The 21,725-nt window shown below is 46.7% G+C and overlaps 2 protein-coding genes across 2 annotated transcripts in view; one reads left to right on the plus strand and one right to left on the minus strand.

Moving 5' to 3' along the window:
* Positions 1–4,847: 4,847 nt before the first annotated feature.
* LOC130152414 (translation initiation factor IF-2-like) lies at positions 4,848–5,846 on the minus strand. The gene has a single exon (XM_056345950.1). It carries the CDS (start codon positions 5,844–5,846, stop codon positions 4,848–4,850), a length of 999 nt encoding a protein of 332 aa, XP_056201925.1.
* A 14,024-nt stretch (positions 5,847–19,870) lies between these two features.
* Positions 19,871–21,725, plus strand: part of HSD17B12 (hydroxysteroid 17-beta dehydrogenase 12) — an 89,523-nt gene continuing 87,668 nt past the window's right edge. The window contains exon 1 of the mRNA XM_056346552.1: positions 19,871–20,095. Coding sequence (XP_056202527.1) covers positions 19,927–20,095 — 169 coding nt within the window. The 5' untranslated portion in view covers positions 19,871–19,926. The remainder of the gene's footprint in view (positions 20,096–21,725) is intronic.

Here is a 21,725-nt window from a genome sequence, read left to right on the forward strand (position 1 = left end):
TGGGAAAGAGATGGATATGAATTGTTCATATTATAAGTGTAATGAGGATTGTTTAAAAATGTAAATGTCTTCTTTAACATTGCTGAACTGAAAATATAAAAAATTCTGCCAGTGCATGGAAGTGAAACTGGCTGAGAACAAAAGTGAAACCAATAGGCAACTTTCACTCCCCAGGCTGAGTGAAATGCAGAAAAGTATATCTTAAACAGGTGATGCTGAATAGTAAATCTGAATTTTAAAATTTTTGTTATTTTTATTAGTGTAGAAAAGTGTTGGTAGTGATCTAGATAAAGATAAATCTTTTCTTTTGATGGTATCTCTGTAAAAAGTCAGAATCAGTTAAAAATCTCTGTTTTTTTCTTTATGATGTTAAGGGGCATCTTTACATGTTACCCCCTTTTCCTTTTTCATTCTTTGCATCACAGGCTTGCAAAGTCATTTACACTTAGTATGCTGACAGGAGCATGTACTAGAGCAGGACAGGGCTCCCCTTGCTTTGCAAAAGTATGGATGACTAATCAGCAAGTTCGTTGAGAAGAAAAAAAATGAAGTATCTTTAAAAATATATGAAAATGACATTAGAATGTGTTTAATCTGTAAAACATTAAAAAATGAGAGACGGTGTAGGAAATGGGAGAGAGAGACATTCAGTTCTTCCTGCCAGACTAATAGGATCAGCAGGAGACAAATGTACAGAGAAGTGGGCAAAGACCAAACAAAGCAACAGCAGAGGGTAAAAAAAAAAACCCCAAAACCCAACAACAACAACAAAAAAAAAAACATAGGGTGCCATGGAGAAAAAGAGAATGGAGAAAAGAAATGGTTTAGATAAGTTAACATTGTGCGAAATTCTTCCTTGGATCACATTTGTCAATGTCTAGGAAACTGGGTGGAAAAATAGATGTGCGGCAACAGTCCACTAGGATCTAAGCAGTATGAGAAGGGTAAAATATGTGGAAGGAGAAGGGTAAAAGATGGAAGAAAAGAATTCAACACAGACATGTCTCTTTTTTCTTTTTTTTTTTTTTTAAGAAAAAAAAAAGGCCATTTAGTCATAAATACTACACCCTACAGTGCTGAGGCTTTCTGACTATGATTTACTTTGATAATGCTTATTAAATGATAAACTGAAACAAGGGTTTTTTGGGGGAATGTAGTACACTGTGGATTTGTACTTACCATTAACTTTTTTTCCCCTCTCACATCTGTTTGAAAAAGTGTAGAGGGAAAAAGGGCATTAAAACCGTGTATAGACAGTGATTTTAGCTGGTATCTTCTTTGCAGGTAGAGGGAGGAGATAGGAGTCTCAAAACTACAGGCCTGTGTAAATTCTGCAGCGTCACAAAAAAGTACACAATAACACAAATCACAGAAAAATAGATAAAGCAAACACCATGTTCATCTGAGAAGGTATTTAGCTTTTAAAAAAGGGGAGGGAAGAGTTGCTGTGGGAAGGAATATCCCAGGACTCTGTCCCTCATGAAAGTGGCTTTAAAACAAAAATTAAATTTCAATATATGTAAAATATTTTTTTCTTTTTTAATATAAGATCATGCCATTTGCAGATTAAATATTGTTAATGAGATGGAGCATGCAGCAATATACAGGCTTCTAAGAACTGAAAACCAAGTCTGGAGAATCTGGTACTTCGACTGACCATTTATGGAGCTAATTACTGACATGTGTACCTGACTTATCAAAAACAATTTTGAGAGCTCTAATTAGAGTGTAATAGTAGTTTTTAACATGCTTTCCAGACCAAGAGATACAAAGCCTTGTAAGGGCCAGATAATTTGAATGTGCAGAAATGGGTCTAAGCATATAATAAACTTAATTTATTCTCTCTTATGTAAAAGTGAGCACGGCACAGCCCCTGTCCTGGACAGAAGGACGGCCATCCAAGGGACGCGAGCATCACTTCTCAGGTAACATGCTGTTACTGATGGCTTTTGACGTAGAGAGAAAATAACTTTTCTGTTCAGATTAAATAATACCTGACCTTTTGGCCTTTTCAGTTTGGGAGTTTATTGATGTTTCAGACAAATGTAAATATTTTTGTTTTATTTTGAGAGTGGTGAGGAGGCAAAGTGCTGTGAGGGAGGGAAGTTTAATGCCAAGTCCTTCTGAAGTCCAGTCGGTTGCAGGAAAACAGCAGTGCTGACAGTGGTATACTGGATTTTGCCATTAAAAGATGCAAATGATAGGATACTATAGAAAGATAGATGTATTTGTGAGCTGTGGTATGCGTTTCAGTTCATCTTATATTAGATTAGCAAATAAATTGGAAGTGGATGCTGTAATCTGTGGCTGGTCAAAGACAGGGCTAAAAAAAATCAGTTCTTTCTAATTGCACGTGGCTTTATTGTATTGACAAATTATTTGATGTGGTAGTAATTAAAAATAGTCTGTTTTGATTAAGTTGAAGGAATGATACTTGTTTTTAAAGCATGCTGGTTAATTAAGCAACAGTCAGTAAATGGCATAAAGATGTAGATAGGATGCTCTTTGAGAAAATGTAATTCCTTGAGGTCAAATTGGTCAATAACTAAAATTTTCTGACCAGGAAAGAGGCTGTATTTCTGAGATATTTTATACTTTGTGTAAGCTTATTATACACTAACAGAGAGAGGAGCTGTGTTATAGTGTTGGACTTGCTATTGTATTACGGTACATCACTTGTTCTTTCTGTTTTGAATTGTTGATTCAACTCTGATAATTTAGACAAGAGAGAAATGTAAATTCCATTTACCAAATGGGAAGTTTGTAGCATTTAAAAGAGAGAGAGATTTAAAATGGTTAGAAGTCTCTAAAATCTGTAATGTTGCTCTGTAGCCTTCTAAAAGGCAAAAATCTAAATAATAATATTTCCACTGACAAAATATACAATATCTAAAACCAGTATAAACAGCTGTTAGAAGAGCTTTGAAATAAACAATACGTGTAGATAGGTAGTTAGGATTTTGCAGTATTTTTCTTCCCCTAGTCTCCCTCCTTTTTGGCAAGGAAAATTGAAAGATTTCTTTTAAATATTAAATGAATAAACAAATACAATTGGAATGAAACATTATGCTTGGTATTTGGTGAAATTTCTTATAAGTATTTTGGGTTTTAATTGTAAGTCCTGTGAAATCGTTCAGATCTCAAAGTTTGTGGGGAGAAAATGTTTTAGCATCTTTGTTCATACCTGAGGAATCCATTTTAGAAGTCCATTTTCCCTGTTTGCAAAATACATTTTTATTAGATCTATGTATTTGGGTTAAGACTTACTTAAAATTACTTAATTAGGTTATACTGAAATTCTAAGTGATTTAAAAAGAAGGATTATGGTAATATGACAAAACATAACACTATTTTCATTGAAATCCTTAAATAAAGCCCTTTTAACATGCCCATTTTAAAAGTCTATAAATTTGGGGTGTTAAAATAGTACAAAATATAAAAAGGCCGAGCTCATAATGGAATGTATAATCCTGTACCAGTGAGCAGGGATTTTGTAGGTACGTTTGGAACATGGGAGGAGGTCATTTACACCTTCAGTTTGTTTTTGAGCATTTCTTTTATGGTGTTGTCCTTTTTATGACTTTATTATATATATGTAAAGTATTTATAAAATGCTTGTGGTTGATTTGTAAAGATAAAATGTAGAGAAAGAGGGAATAGTGTAGGTGCGCTAAGCTAGATGGGAATTGATTGTGTTTTCCCAGGAAATTTTGAAAAAGATATCAAAGTAAAAATTGCTACAGTAAGGAATAAATTCTAGCTAATTGTATTTGTGCTGTTTGGAATAGCGTGGCTGTGAATTGTCTTTAAAAACCTCCTGTAAGTGTCTGAAAAACAGTGCAACATAAAAAGGCTTTCCAATTTTGTTTTCTCTAGATAAAGCTATTGGCTTGTAGGCTGATTTAAGGGACAAGGTATTAAAAAATAAGCTTAAAAAAAAGAGCTATATATGTGCTTTTCTTCTCGATACTTTTTTTTTAAAAAAAGGAAAACGTATATGAGTCTCCTCTGTGTTGTTTATGTTCTGAAACAAGTAATAAATTTGTAGTTATTTATTTTTAAAAAAGAAGTATTTGCATGAAAAATCTGGCAGTAGGTTTGTTTTACTTGTGTTTTAATTATGGAGAAATAGCAGAATGTTTCTGGATATTTACATTTGTTTAAGAGGTTGGAGCATAAGCCAGATTTCTGTGTAGTCTGTCAGGCAGTTACACGTCTGAGCATGTTACAGTTTGTAGCACTGTAACACTACAAATTAGAGCCATTTGACTTGTATTTGCTGCACGAGGTTTTCATAAAAAAAAATATTTCAAATAAAATAGGTGTGTAGGGGATGAGCTCTGTGTGTGCGGGGGGCATCTCAGGGGTCGGGTGCTGAGCTGTGGAGGGGGGCCAGGGAGACCTAGTGGATTTTGCTCTGAGGTGCTGCTTCTGCATGAACTTGTGCTGTCTGCCCCTGTCCCTCAATTTAAAAATAGATTCTAACTCTCTGGGCTATTTTTTAGTTTGCAGCGGGTTAGTTGTATGCCCATCATTTACCACTTATTTTAAGAGAGGAACTGAGAAAGTGCTCTATGTGTTAGTCATGCGTATACTGAGCACCTGTATGAATCACATGGGAAGAAGGACAAAACATGCTAATGTGACAGAGTTTTCACTTTACTTTCACTGCAGGATAACCCCGGATTTCCTGGAAACTTTGTCCCAAAGTTTTCTGGGTGTTGTAAAGCCATTTTTGAATTAATTTACTTATTACAATTTGTCTTTCGAAACAAAAAATTAAAAACCCCCAACCAGTTGGAAGAAGGTGCTTCACCTGCTCGTTATTAATGGCATGGAGCAGGCAATTAATGCCACCGCCGCCAGTCACAGACAGGAGCAGCTGGGACCAGCAGCCACGCTGCAGGAGGACAGGGACCTGCCAGGGCGGCCGCAGCGGGCCGGGCCCGGGCCGCTCCGCTCCGAGCGAGCCCCGCCGACGGGCCGGGCGGGGGCGGCCCTTCCCCACGGGCCGCGGAGCGCCGGGCCGGGGTCCCGGGCGGGCTGGCAGTGCGGGCCCGCCGCGAGGAAGCGGTGGCGGCGGGCGGGGGGGGCCGGCCGGGCGGCGAGGGGCCGGCGGCTGCGGAGGCGCCTCGGCGCTGCAGAGGGTTAACGGCGGCGGGGCCGGGCAGGCTGGGAGTTGTAGGCGCCGCGGCATGCCGGGAGCTGTCGTAAACGGCGCCGCGGCGCCCGGCCGGCATGGCGGGCCGCCTCTGCCTCGCCAGGCGGTAGCTCGGGCGCCTCGGGCCCGCCTGCCCGGCCGGCATGGCTCTAGGAGCGCCGGCTTTATCCCTCGCTCCATGAGGACCGGCGCTGCGGCCTGGCCGGGGTGGCCGCTTCAGGCCCCGGCAGGTCAGTGCCGGGTTTGCCCTTTTCTCCCGGAGCCGGCCGGGCCAGGCTCGTCCCGCCAGCCCTGGCGCCGGCCCGCCGCGGAGCTGCGGGCGGCCGGGGCCTCCCTCGGCCACTCGTTGCCTGCCAGCGAGCTCTCCGCCGCGGTGCCGGCCGGGTGCTGCCAGGGGCCCGGGCTCCGGCCCGCGGGCGGTGGGGCGCTGGGTGAGGCCGCTAGCCGGCCGCGGGGCGCTCGGGCTGGCCTGGCCTGTGCTGCGGGGCGGCGGGGCCTCCCTGCGGGCGCGCCCCGGGCCCCTTCCCCCCAACGGGAGCCCGCCTGTGTGAAACCCCTGCGGCTTGTCCGCCTGGCGCCCGCTGCGGCTCCGCGTTCCTGCGCGCCCCCGCCGCACCCGTGGCTGCTGCGCGCCCGGCCGGCAGCGCGGGCTGAGCTTTGCTCCCGCGCAGTGCCGGTTCGGCATGAGGACGAAGAGCCCAGCCTGGCTGCGGCCTGCCCGGGTCGGCTCCCCGGCGGCAGCCGCTGGCACGTGGCAGGAGGGGTCCCAGCTTTTATCTACAAGTTTGGTGTGGTTTGGGGTTTGTTATTGTTTGGTTTGTGTTGGTTTTCTTAATGTGGAAGGGGAGAGTTAAGGTGCTGAAGTATGTTCGAGCAAACAGGACTTGCTGGTCTACCTAACAGCGAGGTATTTTCTCCGAGGACGAAGTGAGGAGGGATGAAAAAGGAGGGAAAATGTTACATGTTGATTTAAGTTGTGCTAATAGTGGACCCAAACTGCAAAATCAGCTGCTTGTATTAATTCTGTATTCTGATGTTTTAAAGGAATTTGTTAATTGGCTGGAAGTACCTTATGTATGAAAGGAATGACAAATAATAGTATGTGAAATAAATCAGTCTGAAGAGAATTTACTAAAGTTTGTTTGTTTGTTTGTTGTTCCCCTCCTTACTTTTTGAAGGCAAATCTTGAAAGATAGTTGGTGCCCTGCATCAGTAGTTAGTGGAACTTGGGGCTGAGCATGCTTAGACTTCTCATAGGAATGAAATGGGAGATTCTTGTTAGGTGTTTTTTTCTTGCTAATAGTAACCCTTTTGAAATGCAAAAGAAAACACGATTTGTTAATGAATAAATGAAGATGTGCAAAAAAAAAAAAAAACCAACCCAAAAAACAACTGTTGAGATCAAACAAAAAAAGAGAAATGTGCTGTAATAGGTTTGTTTTCTATTGCACATGTTACAGTTAAGTTCTGAGAGGATGTATTTGAGGAGCTCTACAAACATTTTTGTGTCAGAAAGTACATCACATTGTACCAGGGATCATCACCTGAAATGTAGTCCTTACAGTATATACAGGTGGGTGTAATTCTCGGAAGAAAGCAAAAAAATAAATTGTATTTTTTTGTTAGGGAAAGTGTTGATCTAGTGGAGGAAAAAATGTTGGCTTGCTTATAAAAGAAAATGTTGGCTAGACAAAAAAAGGGGCTAAGTCTCTTAAGTGCCTGCTTTATAACCTAGTGGTTTGAACTTGCAGATTTAACCTGTTGAAGATAACTTGAGATACAGAATGAGGAAGTCCAGAACAAAATAAAAAAGTTCAAGAGAAGGGAAATGTGAATAATGTATTGCAGTGTGTTTTAAACTTTGTGTATGGCTCATTCTGTTACCATCTGAAAAGTACCATTGCTTTTCCAGTGCTTCAGTGGGAAATTAATTTTACTGGATTCTGTTTTCTTATTTTGGTGGCAATGGAAGTACATTAGCACAATAAATACAATATGTCCCTTTTCCAAAAATGTACAGTGTAACTTTAAATACTGTATAAGCAGTGAAAGCTACATGTGAAGGGGGCCAAATAATTGAGGGTACCCAATGGAAAGACAGGTTTTGTAATATGGATGATCTGATAGCCACGGTATACTGTAGAACAGCTACACGTAGTAGCTGTAGAACAGTTTTTGAAGGGCAAAATAAGAGAAAAAGGAAAGGTGGGACAAAATGCGGTAGAGTTCCAGCAAAAACAGACTGCACCAGGCAAACTTCTTACCTTATGCTAGGATTTGCTAGACAGAGGAAATGCGCTCAATCTAATATGCATCATCGTCAGGAAAGTATCTAATATTGTACCATGTGAGGAGATGATGTAAAATGGAGAAAATTTGGATTAATTTTGTTGTAAGATGACTCGAAAATGCACTGACAATCGGGTGAAAGAGAATGTACTGATGAAAAGGAGGCTGCAAACTGGATTTTTCAGACTGTATTGGAAATTTTTTAAACTTTTCCTTAGTGACACTAGTGAAAAAGTAGAACTGTGGTGATAAAATCTTACGATGCAAAACTGATGGACTCTATTGATAGAAAGGAGGTTGGAATATCCATGTACTAACAAGATGAATCAAAACTGAGATTAAGAGTAGTAGATGAGATTTAGTGATGCAAGTAGAAGCTAATTAAAATTTATTCTAGAAGAGCTCATCACTAGTGGTGAATTGACGGTGGTGTAGTCAGCAGCAGAACAATAGTATACTGCTGTGTGATGTGGCTGAGAAAATAATAAAAGAAAGGTGGTATCCTAGAAAGTATTAGGGGAGGGATTTCCTATATGTTTAGAAAATACTAATGTCAAAGTATATGGCATTAGTGAGACCTTATCTGGAGCCTAACTATTGCCCACATTCAGATAAATGTATTCAAACAGATGGATGGAACAGATGCAGAAAAGAACCACATGGATGTTAAGAGGAATAGAGAGACTTAATGGAAAGACACAAAAGTGACAATTACACGGTTTTTGTATAAGGGAGGAAAATAATTATGTAAGCTCAAGGTTAGAGTAAACAGGCAAAAAAAAAATGCATATAAACGGGATAATGAACAGTTTGCTGGAAATTACCAGAAGAGTTCTAACTTAATAGACCACCGATATTATGGTGTGGTTTCAAATGACAAAGTAGTTTAAGTTTCTTTTAAAATTAAGTTTGATAAATCCTGAAAAGAAGATCAGTGGGAAATTTGACTTGGGAATCCTGGATATCCCCTCCCTTAGTTCTGCATTCTTCTATACCAATAAAATGGATTCTGCGATGGATAGGTACGTTTGCAGTGGGCCCATTTTGAAAGTGCTGCTGGCTTTTGTCATCTTAATTTCCTTTTCTATTAATCAAGATCTTTTCTTCAGGCCCCTTACTAGAAGCAGAGTAGTTTGGTTGTATTTCCTATCAACTGCTTATCACCTGCACACTCTGAATTGTGCTGGCAGAAGAGAAGCAATGTTCTTTACCTCACTGACTTTAACATTGGGAGTAGACAAACCGTACGGTTTGGACAGCATGGTTGAAGGTGTGCACACGCGGTGCTGCAAGACTTCTTGACTGTGGATGGGTAATCGGTAGAAGTCTTCATGGAACAATTTTTAGGAAAGTATTTAAATAAAAAACTTAAAGTCATCTAGGGCAAGATAATACTGCATGCTAAGATGTATGTATAATCAGCTCCCTTGAGATGTTACCTGAGACCTTGTATCTTTTTTCTGCCTTTTAGACTGTACAGGTTTTGACTTACAGCACTTAGTGCAGCAGTGGAGAATTAACAAAATAACCTTAAAATTAAATAATATTGCTTTTCAGCAAGTCTACCATACTCTAGGTAGACATTTTAGGTTTTTGCTTGGCGTTTCTGCTGTTTAGGAAATCTCCACAAAAACAGGGAGTTAATCATTGCTCAGCCACCCATTTTAATTTTATTTTTCAGTCCACCATTGTTGCAAAGAGAAAGAATTTGTTTTAAGGAGGTTAACTTCAGTGGTCAGTAGAAAATTAAGTGATGGGAATCAATCTAATCATCAATGTATACATTAAGTGCTACCAGTGGCACTTTCATTAGCTGTTGAAGCAGAGGAGTGAACAGATTATAAGGATTAAACTTCCTTCATCCCCCTAGAAGTGAACAAGTCATGTGAAAATAGAAGGCTCGTTTGGTAGGAGGCAGTGTGAAAGACTTGGCAAAAAAAGAAATATATATTATCTCTAAATGGTTTCTTGCACACTTTTTTCTATAATAGATGGTGGGATTTGAGCTACAGACAGAATCTCAGAGCTTACAGGGCAGAAGTGTGACTGTAAAGTGATTTTATGATTATGGACTGAAACATACCTGGTCATTATTTAACCTGAAATTCTGAAAAATATTTTCTTTGCCATCATATGTCTGACTCTTTAAAGAAAATTATTCCTATTCATAGCAGATGCTTTCTTTTGTTCTTTTCTTCACCTTTTTGAATTGGAAGAAAGTCACGGACTTTCCCACTGAAATGGTGGGAACATAGTGTTAGGACTACAGCAAAGGGAAATTTTCTGACCTGATTTGCCTGTGTCATCCTACAAGGCTTTCTGCTGCAAAAAGAGGCACTGCCACTAGCATCACCAGTTTTTTGTTTTCTTGTGCTGTATTATGCCTCTTGAAATACTTCTTATTGGAGGAGCAAATTTATGGAAGTGAGAAGCATTCATGTGATAAGGTTGATAATTACATTTGCATGATTCAATAACAAAAAGCAAAAAGAGCTAATATTTTAATATTAAACAAAAATAAGGTGTTAGTGCTGTTATTAAGAGTAGGACAAATCCATTCTTTTGCTGGCTTGATGTAAACAAGTCTGGGACGAATGTGTACGTGTGTATACTCACATATGTATATATACATATACACTGCTTTGCTGCATATGCTGGCTGATGAGTAAAAATAGCAGAGGATCAATATATAAAAAGCACTGGGAATTTACACACTGTGTATGCCAGGGCTTGGTTTGGTAGCAGTAGACTGAGAAAGGGATGCTTTACTGCAGCCTGCAGTAGCGTTTTTGGGATTTTTATTTTTAGTTGTTGTTGTTTGGTTTTATTTTTAGTTGTTGTTGTTTGTTTTTAATTACTATTTGTAGGAATACTTTGGAGCCAGATCATTGCTGCTATAAATCTTCACATTTTCATTGATGTCTTCAGAGGGATAATGATTTACACTCCCTGAATAGATGGCCTTATGGTTGTGGACTTTATGGCGTCTTTGGTCTTACATCATTTACTTCCTCTTATTCCCAGAAAGAAATAACAGTCAAAGGAGAGGTAATGATAAGCTCCTCAAAGGCTCCTCCCTTAGGAAGGAGGAGGAAAAAAAAAAAAAAAAAAAAAAAGGCCAGTACCTCTAAAATGCTTGGACAGTTGATACAAAAGCTGTTGGATGATGCTGTTACAGCAGCATTTACAGGAGTAGAAATAGCAAGGTGGAGAAAGAGCAATTTTGGCATTCCCCAGGTCTTCAACTTGTGAAAATTCTGAGATAGGAGGAAATGCTTTCTTTTGGAGCTAGTTTTGTTTTCTGCAGTGCCTTCATATACAGAAACTTTTCTCAAAATTTCATCAAGATAGAATAAATAGTAAGATAAACTATTGTTTGTACTTGCTTCAGAGCGGCAGTGGTCATTTCTGCCTCAAGTGTTTTTGTGGGAAGAGAGTCCAAATGAGTGCTAGTATTCTTGTTGCAGTATTCGGGTAGATGACAGCTTGGTTTAAATTACTGAGGTGAAATGAGTTTTGCTCTCCCACCATCAAGCACAAAGAAGCATTGAGGTAGAGAAGCCAGACCTCACCGCTTGAGCAAGGCAATATTCTACTGCCGTGAATTCCCCAACATAATATTGACCTTCTTTTCCTATTACCATCCAGAACACCTAGGCGCCTTCTCAGCTTCTAAAGATAAAGCTGAGTCCTCCCAGATCACCTGCTCCGGTGCCATCTGTCAGAGGGCTTCTGTTCCTGCTCCTAGATTTGTCTGCCTGCCAAGGTCTCGGTGACCTTAGTGCTGGTGAGCAATACACCTGCGCTGGGCTGTACCAGCACGGCATTCTTCTCTGCCCCCTGCAAAGTTAGTGGAAGTCTGTCCTGCCAGGTCTCCTAAAGCAGGTCGGTTGCAGTTGAGCCTCATGAAGCAAGACACAGCGTGTGTCACTGGTCTGCCAGTTCAAGTGTGTGAGGCACGGAAACCTGAAGTTCAAATCCCAGGGCTACCTCAGCAGATCTGTCTCCTAAGAGCTCATGCTCCATTGCCCTCAGGACCTCTGAGGTACTTGGAGAAGACAGGTATGGGATGAGTGTGCATGTCGGGCAAACAGTTACTGCTTGGGCAGGAGAGAATGTAGTGCCACATCGCTGAAGCTGATGGTTAGGGTAACCATCTGCAATGATGGGTACAACGTAAGGATCCAAATCCTTGTTGTAATGAGGAGCAATATACAGTCCTGGGAATGACTGACTCTCCCAGGGTGTTTTTAAAATGCCAGCTTTAATGGTTAAAACCTTAATGGTATAGAACTCTTTAGAAAGCCTGGAAGCTGGACATTTTAAAGAATTACAGTGAATTTGAATTAAAAAGCACAGAGCATAATTGGGTGTTAAAGACGGGAACCAGATTTTTTGCTCTCAACTTCTGTCTCTGGAATAGTCCTAGCTGGAACTGTCTGCCCTCGCATTTCCTCCCTTGCAAACTAGGAGTGATACACTGGGCATTCTTCAAAGCATGGTTGGTGTTTGTGAAATAGTGGGAGTGGCCAAGACAAAGTCTTCCAGAAGTACCAGGTTATGACAGGGGCACCAGAACTGTCTGGCAAGTGGATCTTTAAGGAGACACTCAAGGAAGACAGAATTTTTTGAAAGGATGTGATGGCAAAGCTAGCCCAGTGGGATATGGAAGAGGTGAAGTAGTAATGTGGAGGAGAGGGAATGCTGCATGATTCCTGTCCCGTGGATCTGAATGAGCTTGTGCTAGGTGGACTCTCTCAGGGACAATAGATGCATGGGAGGGGGGTGGAAGAGGGGGCTATAGACAGTCTCACATTCGATATGCTCCACAAAAGGATGCAGTGAAAGAGGGTTGAGTGTATATAATACAGTGCAGTGGATAAACAATAGGTTATAGATGAGGAGACAAAGCTTCATTATCTAATGTAGTCCATCATCTGGGTCTGAACATGAATGCATTGTGCAAGGTGATGCTGAGCGTTGGCAGTGGCATGAGGGACACGTGGTCCTGAACTTTGTTCATTTTATGTGGGCAAGTATCTGTATTGCTTATCTACAGTTACGAAACTAGGTAGCAGAGACATCAAGGATTAAACAATGGGAACACAGTATTTCGTTTCTACAGATGATATTTTCAGCTCAAAATCAATACTTTGCAGTGGGCTGTAGGATTGGGAAGGTTAATCTTCTGTTGCCGTGGCCCATATTATGCTTCTCCACTAAACACATGCTGCACTTGGATTTGCACCATGCATAACTGTTAGAATTTCTTTGGAGAAGTACTTGATTTCCAGTGCTGCTGGTGATTAAAAAAATAACAGACAGCCAAACTTTACATGCATGTCTTACTCAAGCCTTTCCTTGGTTTGCATGATGAGAGGATCTGGAGCTCCCCATTGTAGTACCTTCTGAGAACTCTTAACAGGGAATGGCAACAAAAAGAGGGATTTTGAGATTTTAGAAGAGACTCACCTGTTAATCCATAGTAAGTAAAAGTGAAAAATCCCTGTATAGAGTTCTAGAAGTTTGTAGTGCCATTGGTATTGCTTCCTGATCTTAAGGGGAATTGAATGGACCTTCTCGTAAAAAGCAGTGTGCATCTGTGTGGCATGTTAAACTTACAATCTGTAGACTCAAGCAGTTAATATGCCAGCTACTGTCTTGCTTTAGGTTCTGTTTAGCTTCTATTGCTACATTTGCCTGGAGTGATTTGTTGTTGAGAAATTTGGGACTTTAATCCCTGAAGCAGAAGGACAGGCTGCTGACGCCCGAGGTTTATTTAAGAAACAAGGAGTGAATAGCTGTTACAGTGTGGTAACCTAAAATGCCTGGATGACTCAGTTTCAAGCTAAGACTTGTGTTTCAGAGCTGACTTGGGTTGCAGGTTCTCGTCCTTCTTGTAGAAACTATAGTGAAAAGGTTACAGTTGCAGGATGAGAGACACGCAAATCAACATTTGTGCTTGCTTGCTTATTATTACGGAACTTAATGGTATCAGTTTCATCCCTTTCAGCCTGCTGCTGTCTGGCTCGCTTACCCCTGGAAGCTTTGCAGGGCAAGGGCGATCAGCCTCTACGTGTTTGTTCAGTGTCTGGGTGAGTTGGGTGCTCCTTCTTCACAAGAGCTGAGGTGCCTTGTGTTAGGCCCACAGCAGTACTGTAGGGGCTGAGAGCGAGAGCCAGCTAGCTGCTGCTGTCTAAAACATAGATCCCCAAGCCCCTGCTTACTGGTGAGCACATCAGGAGTGAGGAAGGTTACATAAATACTTGCATCCAGAGTTGCCCAAATACACAGCTTTGACATATGCTTAGGGTTTATGCATGGGATGGGGCTGAGAATGCCTGCCCAGCCCCTCCAGTCCTGCTGGCTTTCCCTCCCATCATTGCAGCTGATGGAAAACCAGTTATTCTGCATGCTGTGCAACAGCTTGAGCCGAGAGCACCTCACCCAGCCCACGTCTGTGCCATGCTGTTAAGACACTTCACTAGTGCAAGTCCTTTCAGGCAGAGGAGGGAAAACTGGGTTCCTGGGTGAGTGCCAAATAGTGTGTGAGAATGGAGGGATACCATGACCCTTGCAGGGGGACGGAGTAGGTACCTAAGAAAAGGCTCAGGATTGAGAATTCCACACGAGGTGTCTTGCCTCATCCCAGTGTTAGGACTCACTGCTGTTTGAGGTGTCTTGAGAGATTTACTGGCATGCTGGACTGGTTCCTGTAGAGTTCTTCACTTAACAGGATGGACAGTGAAGATCCCATTCTTAGGTATCCCAGTTTTTGTCTTCAGTGTGCACCAAGGCAGGGTGTCTTAATTTGAGGCTGTTCAATTTAAGAACCTGGATGAGGGGACAGAGTGTGCCCTCAGCAAGTTTGCTGATGATACAAAACTGGGAGGAGCAGCTGACCCACCAGAAGGCTGTGCTGCCATTCAGCGAGACCTGGGCAGGGTGGCAAGCTGGGCAGAGAGGAACCTGATGGAGTTCAACATAGGCAAGTGTAAGGTCCTGCACCAAGGGAGGAACAACCCCACACACAGCACAGGCTGGGCCTGACCAGCTGGAAGGCAGGTCTGCAGAGAAGGACCTGGGAGTGCTGGTGGGCAGCAAGTTGCCCATGAGCCAGCAGTGAGCCCTTGGGGCCAAGAAGGCCCATGGGACCCTGGGGGCCGTTAAGAGGAACATGGCCAGCAGGCCAAGGGGGTTGATTCTCCCCCTCTGCTCTGCCCTGGTGGGGCCGCATCTGGAGTGCTGTGTCCAGTGCTGGGCTCCCCAGTTCCAGAGAGACAGGGAACCACTGGAGAGGCTCCAGCAGAGGGCTACAAAGGTGATGAGGGGACTGGAATATCTCCCTTATGAGGAAAGGCTGAGAGAGTCGGGCCTATGTAGCCTGGAGGGGAGAAGACAGAGGGGATCTCGTCAATGTCTACAAATACCATAAGGGCAGGTGCCAAGAGGACGGGGCCAGGCTCTGTCCAGTGGTGCCCAGTGACAGGACAAGGGGCAATGGGCACAAACTGCCACACAAGAAGTTCCATTTGAATATGAGGAAGAACTTCCTTATCCTGAGGGTGCCAGAGCACTGGGACAGGCTGCCCAGAAAGGCTCTGGAGTCTCCTTCAATGGAGGTGTTCAAAACTGTGCAACCTGCTCTAGGAGAACCTGCTTTAGCAGGGGCTTGGCCTAGATAGTCTCCAGAAGTCCCTTCCAACCCCGACCGTTCTGTGATTCTATGATTTAGGCAGACACCCTGCAGTGCTCAGCACCACAACAGCCAGGTCCTTTATTGAATCTGGCCTCACTGCAATAAGTGTGAGTAATTGTAAGACAGGCATGAGAGCAGAATGACTGTACAGGAGGGAGAGCTGCACTTGACTTGCTAGAACAAAAAACATATCTGTAAAGGGATAAAATTAGTGCTGGGGACAAGAATGCCATTTAGTGAAACAAATGACTACACCTCAGTGGCAGGAAAAACGTGACACATCACAGATAATTGTTAGTCCCCCATCCCTCTGTTGGGGTTGCTGCAGTGGAGAGCACTGCCAGCTGGGCTAGCCAGGCTGGGGCGAGGGGTGGAGTCGGGTGCTGAGACCCCCCAGCCACAGCCCTCACTGGGTGTACAGTGAACGACTGACTTTGGTTCTCATCCATGGGCTTGTAGTAAGAGGTGTCTTCCCTGGATGCCAGGAGAGCAGGGCAGGAGGGAGGATGTATGTGTGACATGGGAATGTAGTCTCACTGAGATGTGATTGCTTGTGAGGTACTTGTGGCAGCAAAGTCACAAAAAAGCCTAATAATAAGAATTGTATGACCGTTCTTACTGAATGATCTTTTATCCCCTATTTATTGTATTTTATTTGCCTTCTCTGCTATATTTTTTCTTTTTTTAAGTCTCATTTTGATGTCTTCCTCTCTGTACCTCTACATCCTTATTTTTCGTTCATTTTTATTTACTGTTGCTTTTTTATTCATGCATGTATTTACTCCCTTAGGTTTCCTAAATACTTTCTTTTTTGTCTCTCTTGTCATCTGCCATACAGTTTGGCCACCTTCCATGTGATGGAGAAATGTTGCTGAGTCGTGGGTTGACTTAGTCTTGCATCACCACCCTGAACCAGATTGCATCTGCAGTCATCTGGAACTGGCTACTGATATGCCTGAACTGATAAAAGATGCTGTGGGAATGTGGATCTCCTGGGCCTTGGCAAGGTATCCCCATATATGTGTGTGTGCATGTTGATGTGTGCGTACATTCAAAATACCTGTCTGTTCCATCAGCTCGGCTCCTTTGGGCTTTGCAGCAGCTTATGGGAAATGGGAACAGACCTGCAAAGCTTGTGGGAAGACTGGGATTAACCCTGAAAAGGGGGATATGCCTGTTGCTCAGGAATGTGCGATGACTGGAAGCAAGAGATCCAAAACCCCTCACTTGACCTTTGTATAATTCTTTCCCTTCCAGTGAGTCCTTTTCCCTGCCTCTGACTCATCTTCTTCTAAATGCAAACTGTAAGCCTCTCAGAGGATTGCCTTTCTCTCTGAACAGAGTAGCATAAAAAATAGCAACACTGTTGAATAACCAGTAGTATTTTTTAACACAAAAAACTTGAGGATTGCCTTGCTGTATCTGTGCTTCTCTGTCAAGGGATTTATTGGTTCCCCAAGAGAACAGCAGAGCAGGTTCTGTCCTGACCCGCAACAAGAAGGTTGTTCAGACAAGAGGTCTCAGGAACAGCACAGCTGCAGTACAGTGGGCAGTAGACGTTGTAAGAAGAGATAGGTAGGCTTTGACAAAGGCCAGTGAGTCTTTTGTAGCACCCACGTACTTCCTTCCCTATAGCTGACCCATTTGTAACTGGCAGCATCCCCATGGCAACTGCTGTGTGGCTGACATGGACATCCAGTAGGAAGTTGCCTGCCCTCTTCAGCAGGTTGCCCAACATCCATCTCCTTCCCTCCAGCCTCTACATACGCTGTCCAGCTGCCCTGTCCACTTCTGTTCTTGACGCTTGGTGACCCTGGTGATCACACTGTTACCTTCCATCCCTCACTTCAGCTCTTGTTTTGTCTTTGAGTTGGATCAGATCTCTTACTAGAGCCAAACCAGTTCCTTTTCTCTTTTCAGATGCTTTTGCAGTATCCTGTCACTTTATTGCCTGGTCTTCTGGAAGGCAAGGAAAGTGAGACTTGGTGGTGCGTTGTTATCCTGCAGTTTGGGAACTGCTTTGACAGCCAACAGAAGAAAACAGTGATGTGGCCACAGCAAGTGCATGCTCTTTCTAACAATTTACAGTTGCACTATGATCCCAACGAGGAGTGATTCTCACAAGTTCCCTCTGATGACCTTTTCTCTTACTGTATTCTTTTCTCTTACTGTAACAATGTTGTTTCTTTCCAACATAGAAGTGTTCAGAAGTGTTCATGCAAAAGTGCCAAGATTCTCCACGCAGATTAAAGTAGGTTTACAAATTAAGGAAAGGCTGGTATGGAACAAAAGGAAAATTAAATTATCCCAGCAATTTTGTACTTCCTTGTAATCAAAGTCCTGTATTTGGCAGGTGCTATTTAGGATACACACTCGGTGAGGCCTATGAGAATTTTCCTTGTGTGAAGACTGCAGGAGTTAGCTTTAGTAAATCGCTCTATTCTAAATATAGTGGCCAGTAAGCAATAGGTGGGTTCTCTTGGGAAAAAATGGGAAGAAAACTTGGTGAGAGCTTGATCCTCTGTGATGTCACCTTTCACATTGAGTGACTGACAAACAAAAAAGAAAAAAAAAAGGTGAACTAAATCACGGTGAAGATGAATGCATTCTGTTGTGGAACAGAATGAAATCCATTGATGGTGCTCCCTCCCATTAGATCTGATACAGCCGATGTACGATAGATTGATTTCTGAAAATAACAGTAAACCTGTAGGCCATCCAATAAGACAGTGACTTTACAAGTTTTTCATTGTAAACTCTACAAAAGTTTCATGCCTTTAATCTGTGTCACTGCAGACAGGGTATTGTTGAATCCAATAAAGTTTGAATCCCACTATGAATCTGTTTTCCACAAGCAGATGGTGAACAGAAGCCTTTGATTTCTATTATGTATCTTTGAAAAAAAAAAAAGTGTAACAAACAATTATTTTTATTGAATTAATAAAACAGATAAACCTATCAAAGCATGTTCTCATTTAATTTCTTTGGTGTTGTTTCCCTTTGCACTTGATGATCTTTGATTTATACTATCTCGAGTATCTCAGAACACATTCATCAGGTAGTTTGTTGCCTCAGGTAGTTGATGTCGTACAAAAGTGCCTTGTAGCAACTAAGAGCTTTGGGGTTGCAGTAGTCTTTATAACTGCATCCACATGGTACCACAGTCTGATTGGGACCTCATGGTGCAGCGCTTGGGGTACTACTTACGGGTTGCTTTTAGGGTAGCACCTAACAGAAGATCTTTCCAAGCTCTGAAAAATACAATCCCTGCCTTGAGGAGCTGACACCCTGTGAACAACAAGCAGGCAAAGGTTTAGGGAACATGGACTGGGACAAGGAGAGGTGACTTGTTGACACCTGAAGGCATTCAGTTTGCAGTAAGCAGTTGGCAGGAGTGGGGTCTGTAAAAGGAAGGTGGACATAAAGTGTGCTGGGGTTTGGCAGGTGACCTGCTGGAGACTGCATCCAGCATCAACGTGGCATGTGGGAAGTAGCACAATTGAGCAGGAGTAGGGAGCTGGCGGATGGCTGCAGCCCAGAGCAGCACTTCAGCAGAGGCACAGAGGGCACGGAAAGCTGGAGGTGCCTGAAAACCAGCCGGTGGCAAAGCTACATGAGGAGACCCATAAATGTGAGTGTCACGGGCTGAGGGGCTGTGGCAGCAGCCAGAGAGCAGAGCCAGGCAGTGAGCGAGGGGAAGAGCGGTGTAATGAGGCTGGTGGGACGAGGAAGATCAGGGGCTGGTGCAGGCTTTCCTGTGTGTCAGAGCAGCATGGGGAGAGGATGAAGCCTTGAAGCAGAGCAGTGCTTTGGTAGAGCCTGGAGGTCTTCAGCAGCAGTGGTTGGACTCTTGGTTTGGCCCATTTCCTGAGGCAGGGGAGAGAGGAGAGGCGACGTGTAAACCTGCCCTCCGTGCTGCCTGCCGCTAGCGGCTTAGGCAGGCGTGGGTCTCTGCAAACCCACCTGGGGAAGGTGCCTTGCTGCCCCTCACCAGCACTGCCAAACACACCGTGTGAAAGGCTGGCTTTCCAGAACAAGGTGGCGACAGCGGGGTCGCGTCCGAGGGGCAGCAGCGGGGGGCAGCGGCGAGGGGCCGGCCCGGGCACGGCGCGGCGGGAGCTCGGTTCCGGGGACGGGGCCCCCTGGCCCTGCCGGGGGAGCCGGACGCTGCCAGCCCCGGTGCGTGGGGCGCGGTGCGGTGGCAGCGGGGCCCCGGCGACAGCCCCGACGGGCCTTCCCCGGCGCCCGGCTGCCAGTCTCTGGGCACACCGCTCTGCCCGTGGATCAGTGCGGGGCCGCTGCGTGGGAGACCGCGGCGGGGGAGGGGAGAGCGAGAGACAGACTCAGGTGCGAGGCGGAGCCTGAACATTTTATGAATGGGCTCATATGACGTCAGTGGGGGCGGGAAGAGAGGCCCCGTCTTTCACCAATCCTGCGAGAGCCCAAGGCGGAAAGGCCAATCGGAGCACGGCCTCCGGGTGACGGCCATCCTCGCCAGCCAATGGCTGCAAGAGAGCCGTGCCGACCACGTGGGGCGCCGGCCGCAAGTAGTACGGGGGCGTGTGGCTGCTCGCTCCCGGTCCCCCTCCTTTCCGGCGCGGCGGGAGCGTGGCGGGGCCGCGCGGCCCAGGGGCGGGCGGGGCTGGCGGTGTTGCCGGGTTACGCGGTGGCTGAGCGGCCCCTCAGCCAATGGCGGCGGAGCGGGGGCGGGCGCCGTGACGGCTGCGGGTCGGCGGTGGCCGGGAGGGCTCAGTTCGGCCGCGGCCGCCTCCGCAGCATGGTGGCTCCCGCCGCGCTCCCGGCCGCCGGCCTCCTCTACTGGGTGGGCGCGCTGGGCGCCCTCTACGCGGCGGCGCTGGCCTCCTACCGCCTGCTGGCCGGCCTCCGCGTCTGGGTGCTGGGCAGCGGCGCCGCCGCCGTGGGGCCGGCGCTGGGCCCCTGGGCAGGTGAGTGCGCGTCCCGGCCGGCCGCCCCCGCGGCGGCCCTGCGTCCCCACCTGTCCCACTGGGGCCGGGCTTTCGTGGGGCGCCACGGGCCCGGTGGGGAGCGGGGCGGGCCGCGCCCCTCTCGGGGCGAGCGGGCGGTGGGTCGGATCCCTTGGGGGAACGGGTCCGGCCTGGCGCGGCGCCCGGGGGCGGCAGCCGGCTCCGCGGGCGGGGCGGTCTGGGGCAGCGGCTGAGGGGCCGCCGGGCGCCGCCGCTCGCAGGGCCGGGCGTGCCCCCGCGGAACCGCGCTCAGGCTTCCGCGGAGCGTGTGGGGCTGGGGGGAGCCGGCCGGAGCGGGTCCCGCGGGAGACGCTGTTTGCGGGGACTTGTGCGCGGCCGGTCACGCAGCGGGGGTCGGGGCCCGCTCCTCGCCCGCCTGGGCCGCGGTGCCGGTTCTCGGCGCGGCTGGTCCGTGCTCCCCCCCCTTCCCCCGTGCCGTGGCGGGCGGGCGGCTCCGCGCGCGCCGGCCTCGCGCCTCATCGCTGACGTCACGCCAGCCCCGCCAGCCCCGCCGCCCCCGGAGCAGCGGGCTCTTCGCCCCGCCGGCCCCGCTCCCTGCGCGGGGGAGGGCAGAACGCCGGGGCTACCGGCGGCCCCGTGCCCGGCCGCGGCGGCGGAGGCAGGAGAGGGGCCGCCCCGCCGGCTCGGCAGCGGCCGGCGGCGCGTCCCGGGGCCCCGCTCCACGCCCGGACGGCGTCCGCTGCAAGCCACGGGGAACCGCTCCGGAGAGCCGGGGCGGGGGGGCCGGGAACCGGCGCGCCGAGGGGCGCTTGCGCGAAACTTGCGGCAGCCCCGCCGCTGCGGCGGGCGGGCCCCTCCGGCGCCCTGGGACGCGGCTGCCCGCAGCCCCGGGCCCTGCGAGCAGGGCCGCCCCCGGGGAGGGGTGAGGGGGCCGCGTCCGCAGCGCTGAGCGGTCCCGCAGGCACGGGCGCGCTGTGGCAGCGCGGCGGGGGCCGTCACCGGGCACTGCCGGTGCTGCGCTCCGCTGCCCTTCGCAGCTCCCCGAGTCCTGGCCCGAGCAAGCACGCCGGGGAGAGACCGTTTCTTCCCTCTCGGTCTGACACCGCTACCGTGGCTTTTAAAGTAAGGATGGGGAACTGGAAAGGGCTCCTCTGCCCACATTAACAGCTCAGGGCAAGAGAATTTTCAAACCCGTGCCTGCCGAAGGTAGCAGGAAGGGGAGGTCCCACCTCCAGTTGGGAGCTGATAAGGTGGGCCATAAAAAAAATTGCAAACTCTTTAGAGCTTGGAGTTGGAGATGGTAGTTTAAAAGGCTGAAAAAGGTGCTTTCTTCCCTCGAGGGGAGCAGGAGGGCATCGAGTGCTTAGGCTCTGGAGCTGCTCCGAGGTGGCTGGCCTGTAGGTACAGCACAGCAGCCCCATGGCAAACTGGTAGGTTGCAGGGCTTGTGAATGTGGTTCCCCATAACCTCTGTAACAGCCAACGCAGAACTTCTGTGTGAACACGTGGTCGGGGAACTGAATGTCTGCTTGTGCAAGGCATCAGTAAATCAGCAATGCTGGTTAAGGCAGCCTGCGTAATCCCTGAGCACGTTGTGGGTACTGCATGCGCAGGTTGAAATACAGCAGCAG

The sequence above is a fragment of the Falco biarmicus genome, chromosome 7, assembly GCF_023638135.1.
Source record: "Falco biarmicus isolate bFalBia1 chromosome 7, bFalBia1.pri, whole genome shotgun sequence".
In the NCBI taxonomy this organism is placed as follows: Eukaryota; Metazoa; Chordata; class Aves; order Falconiformes; family Falconidae; genus Falco; species Falco biarmicus.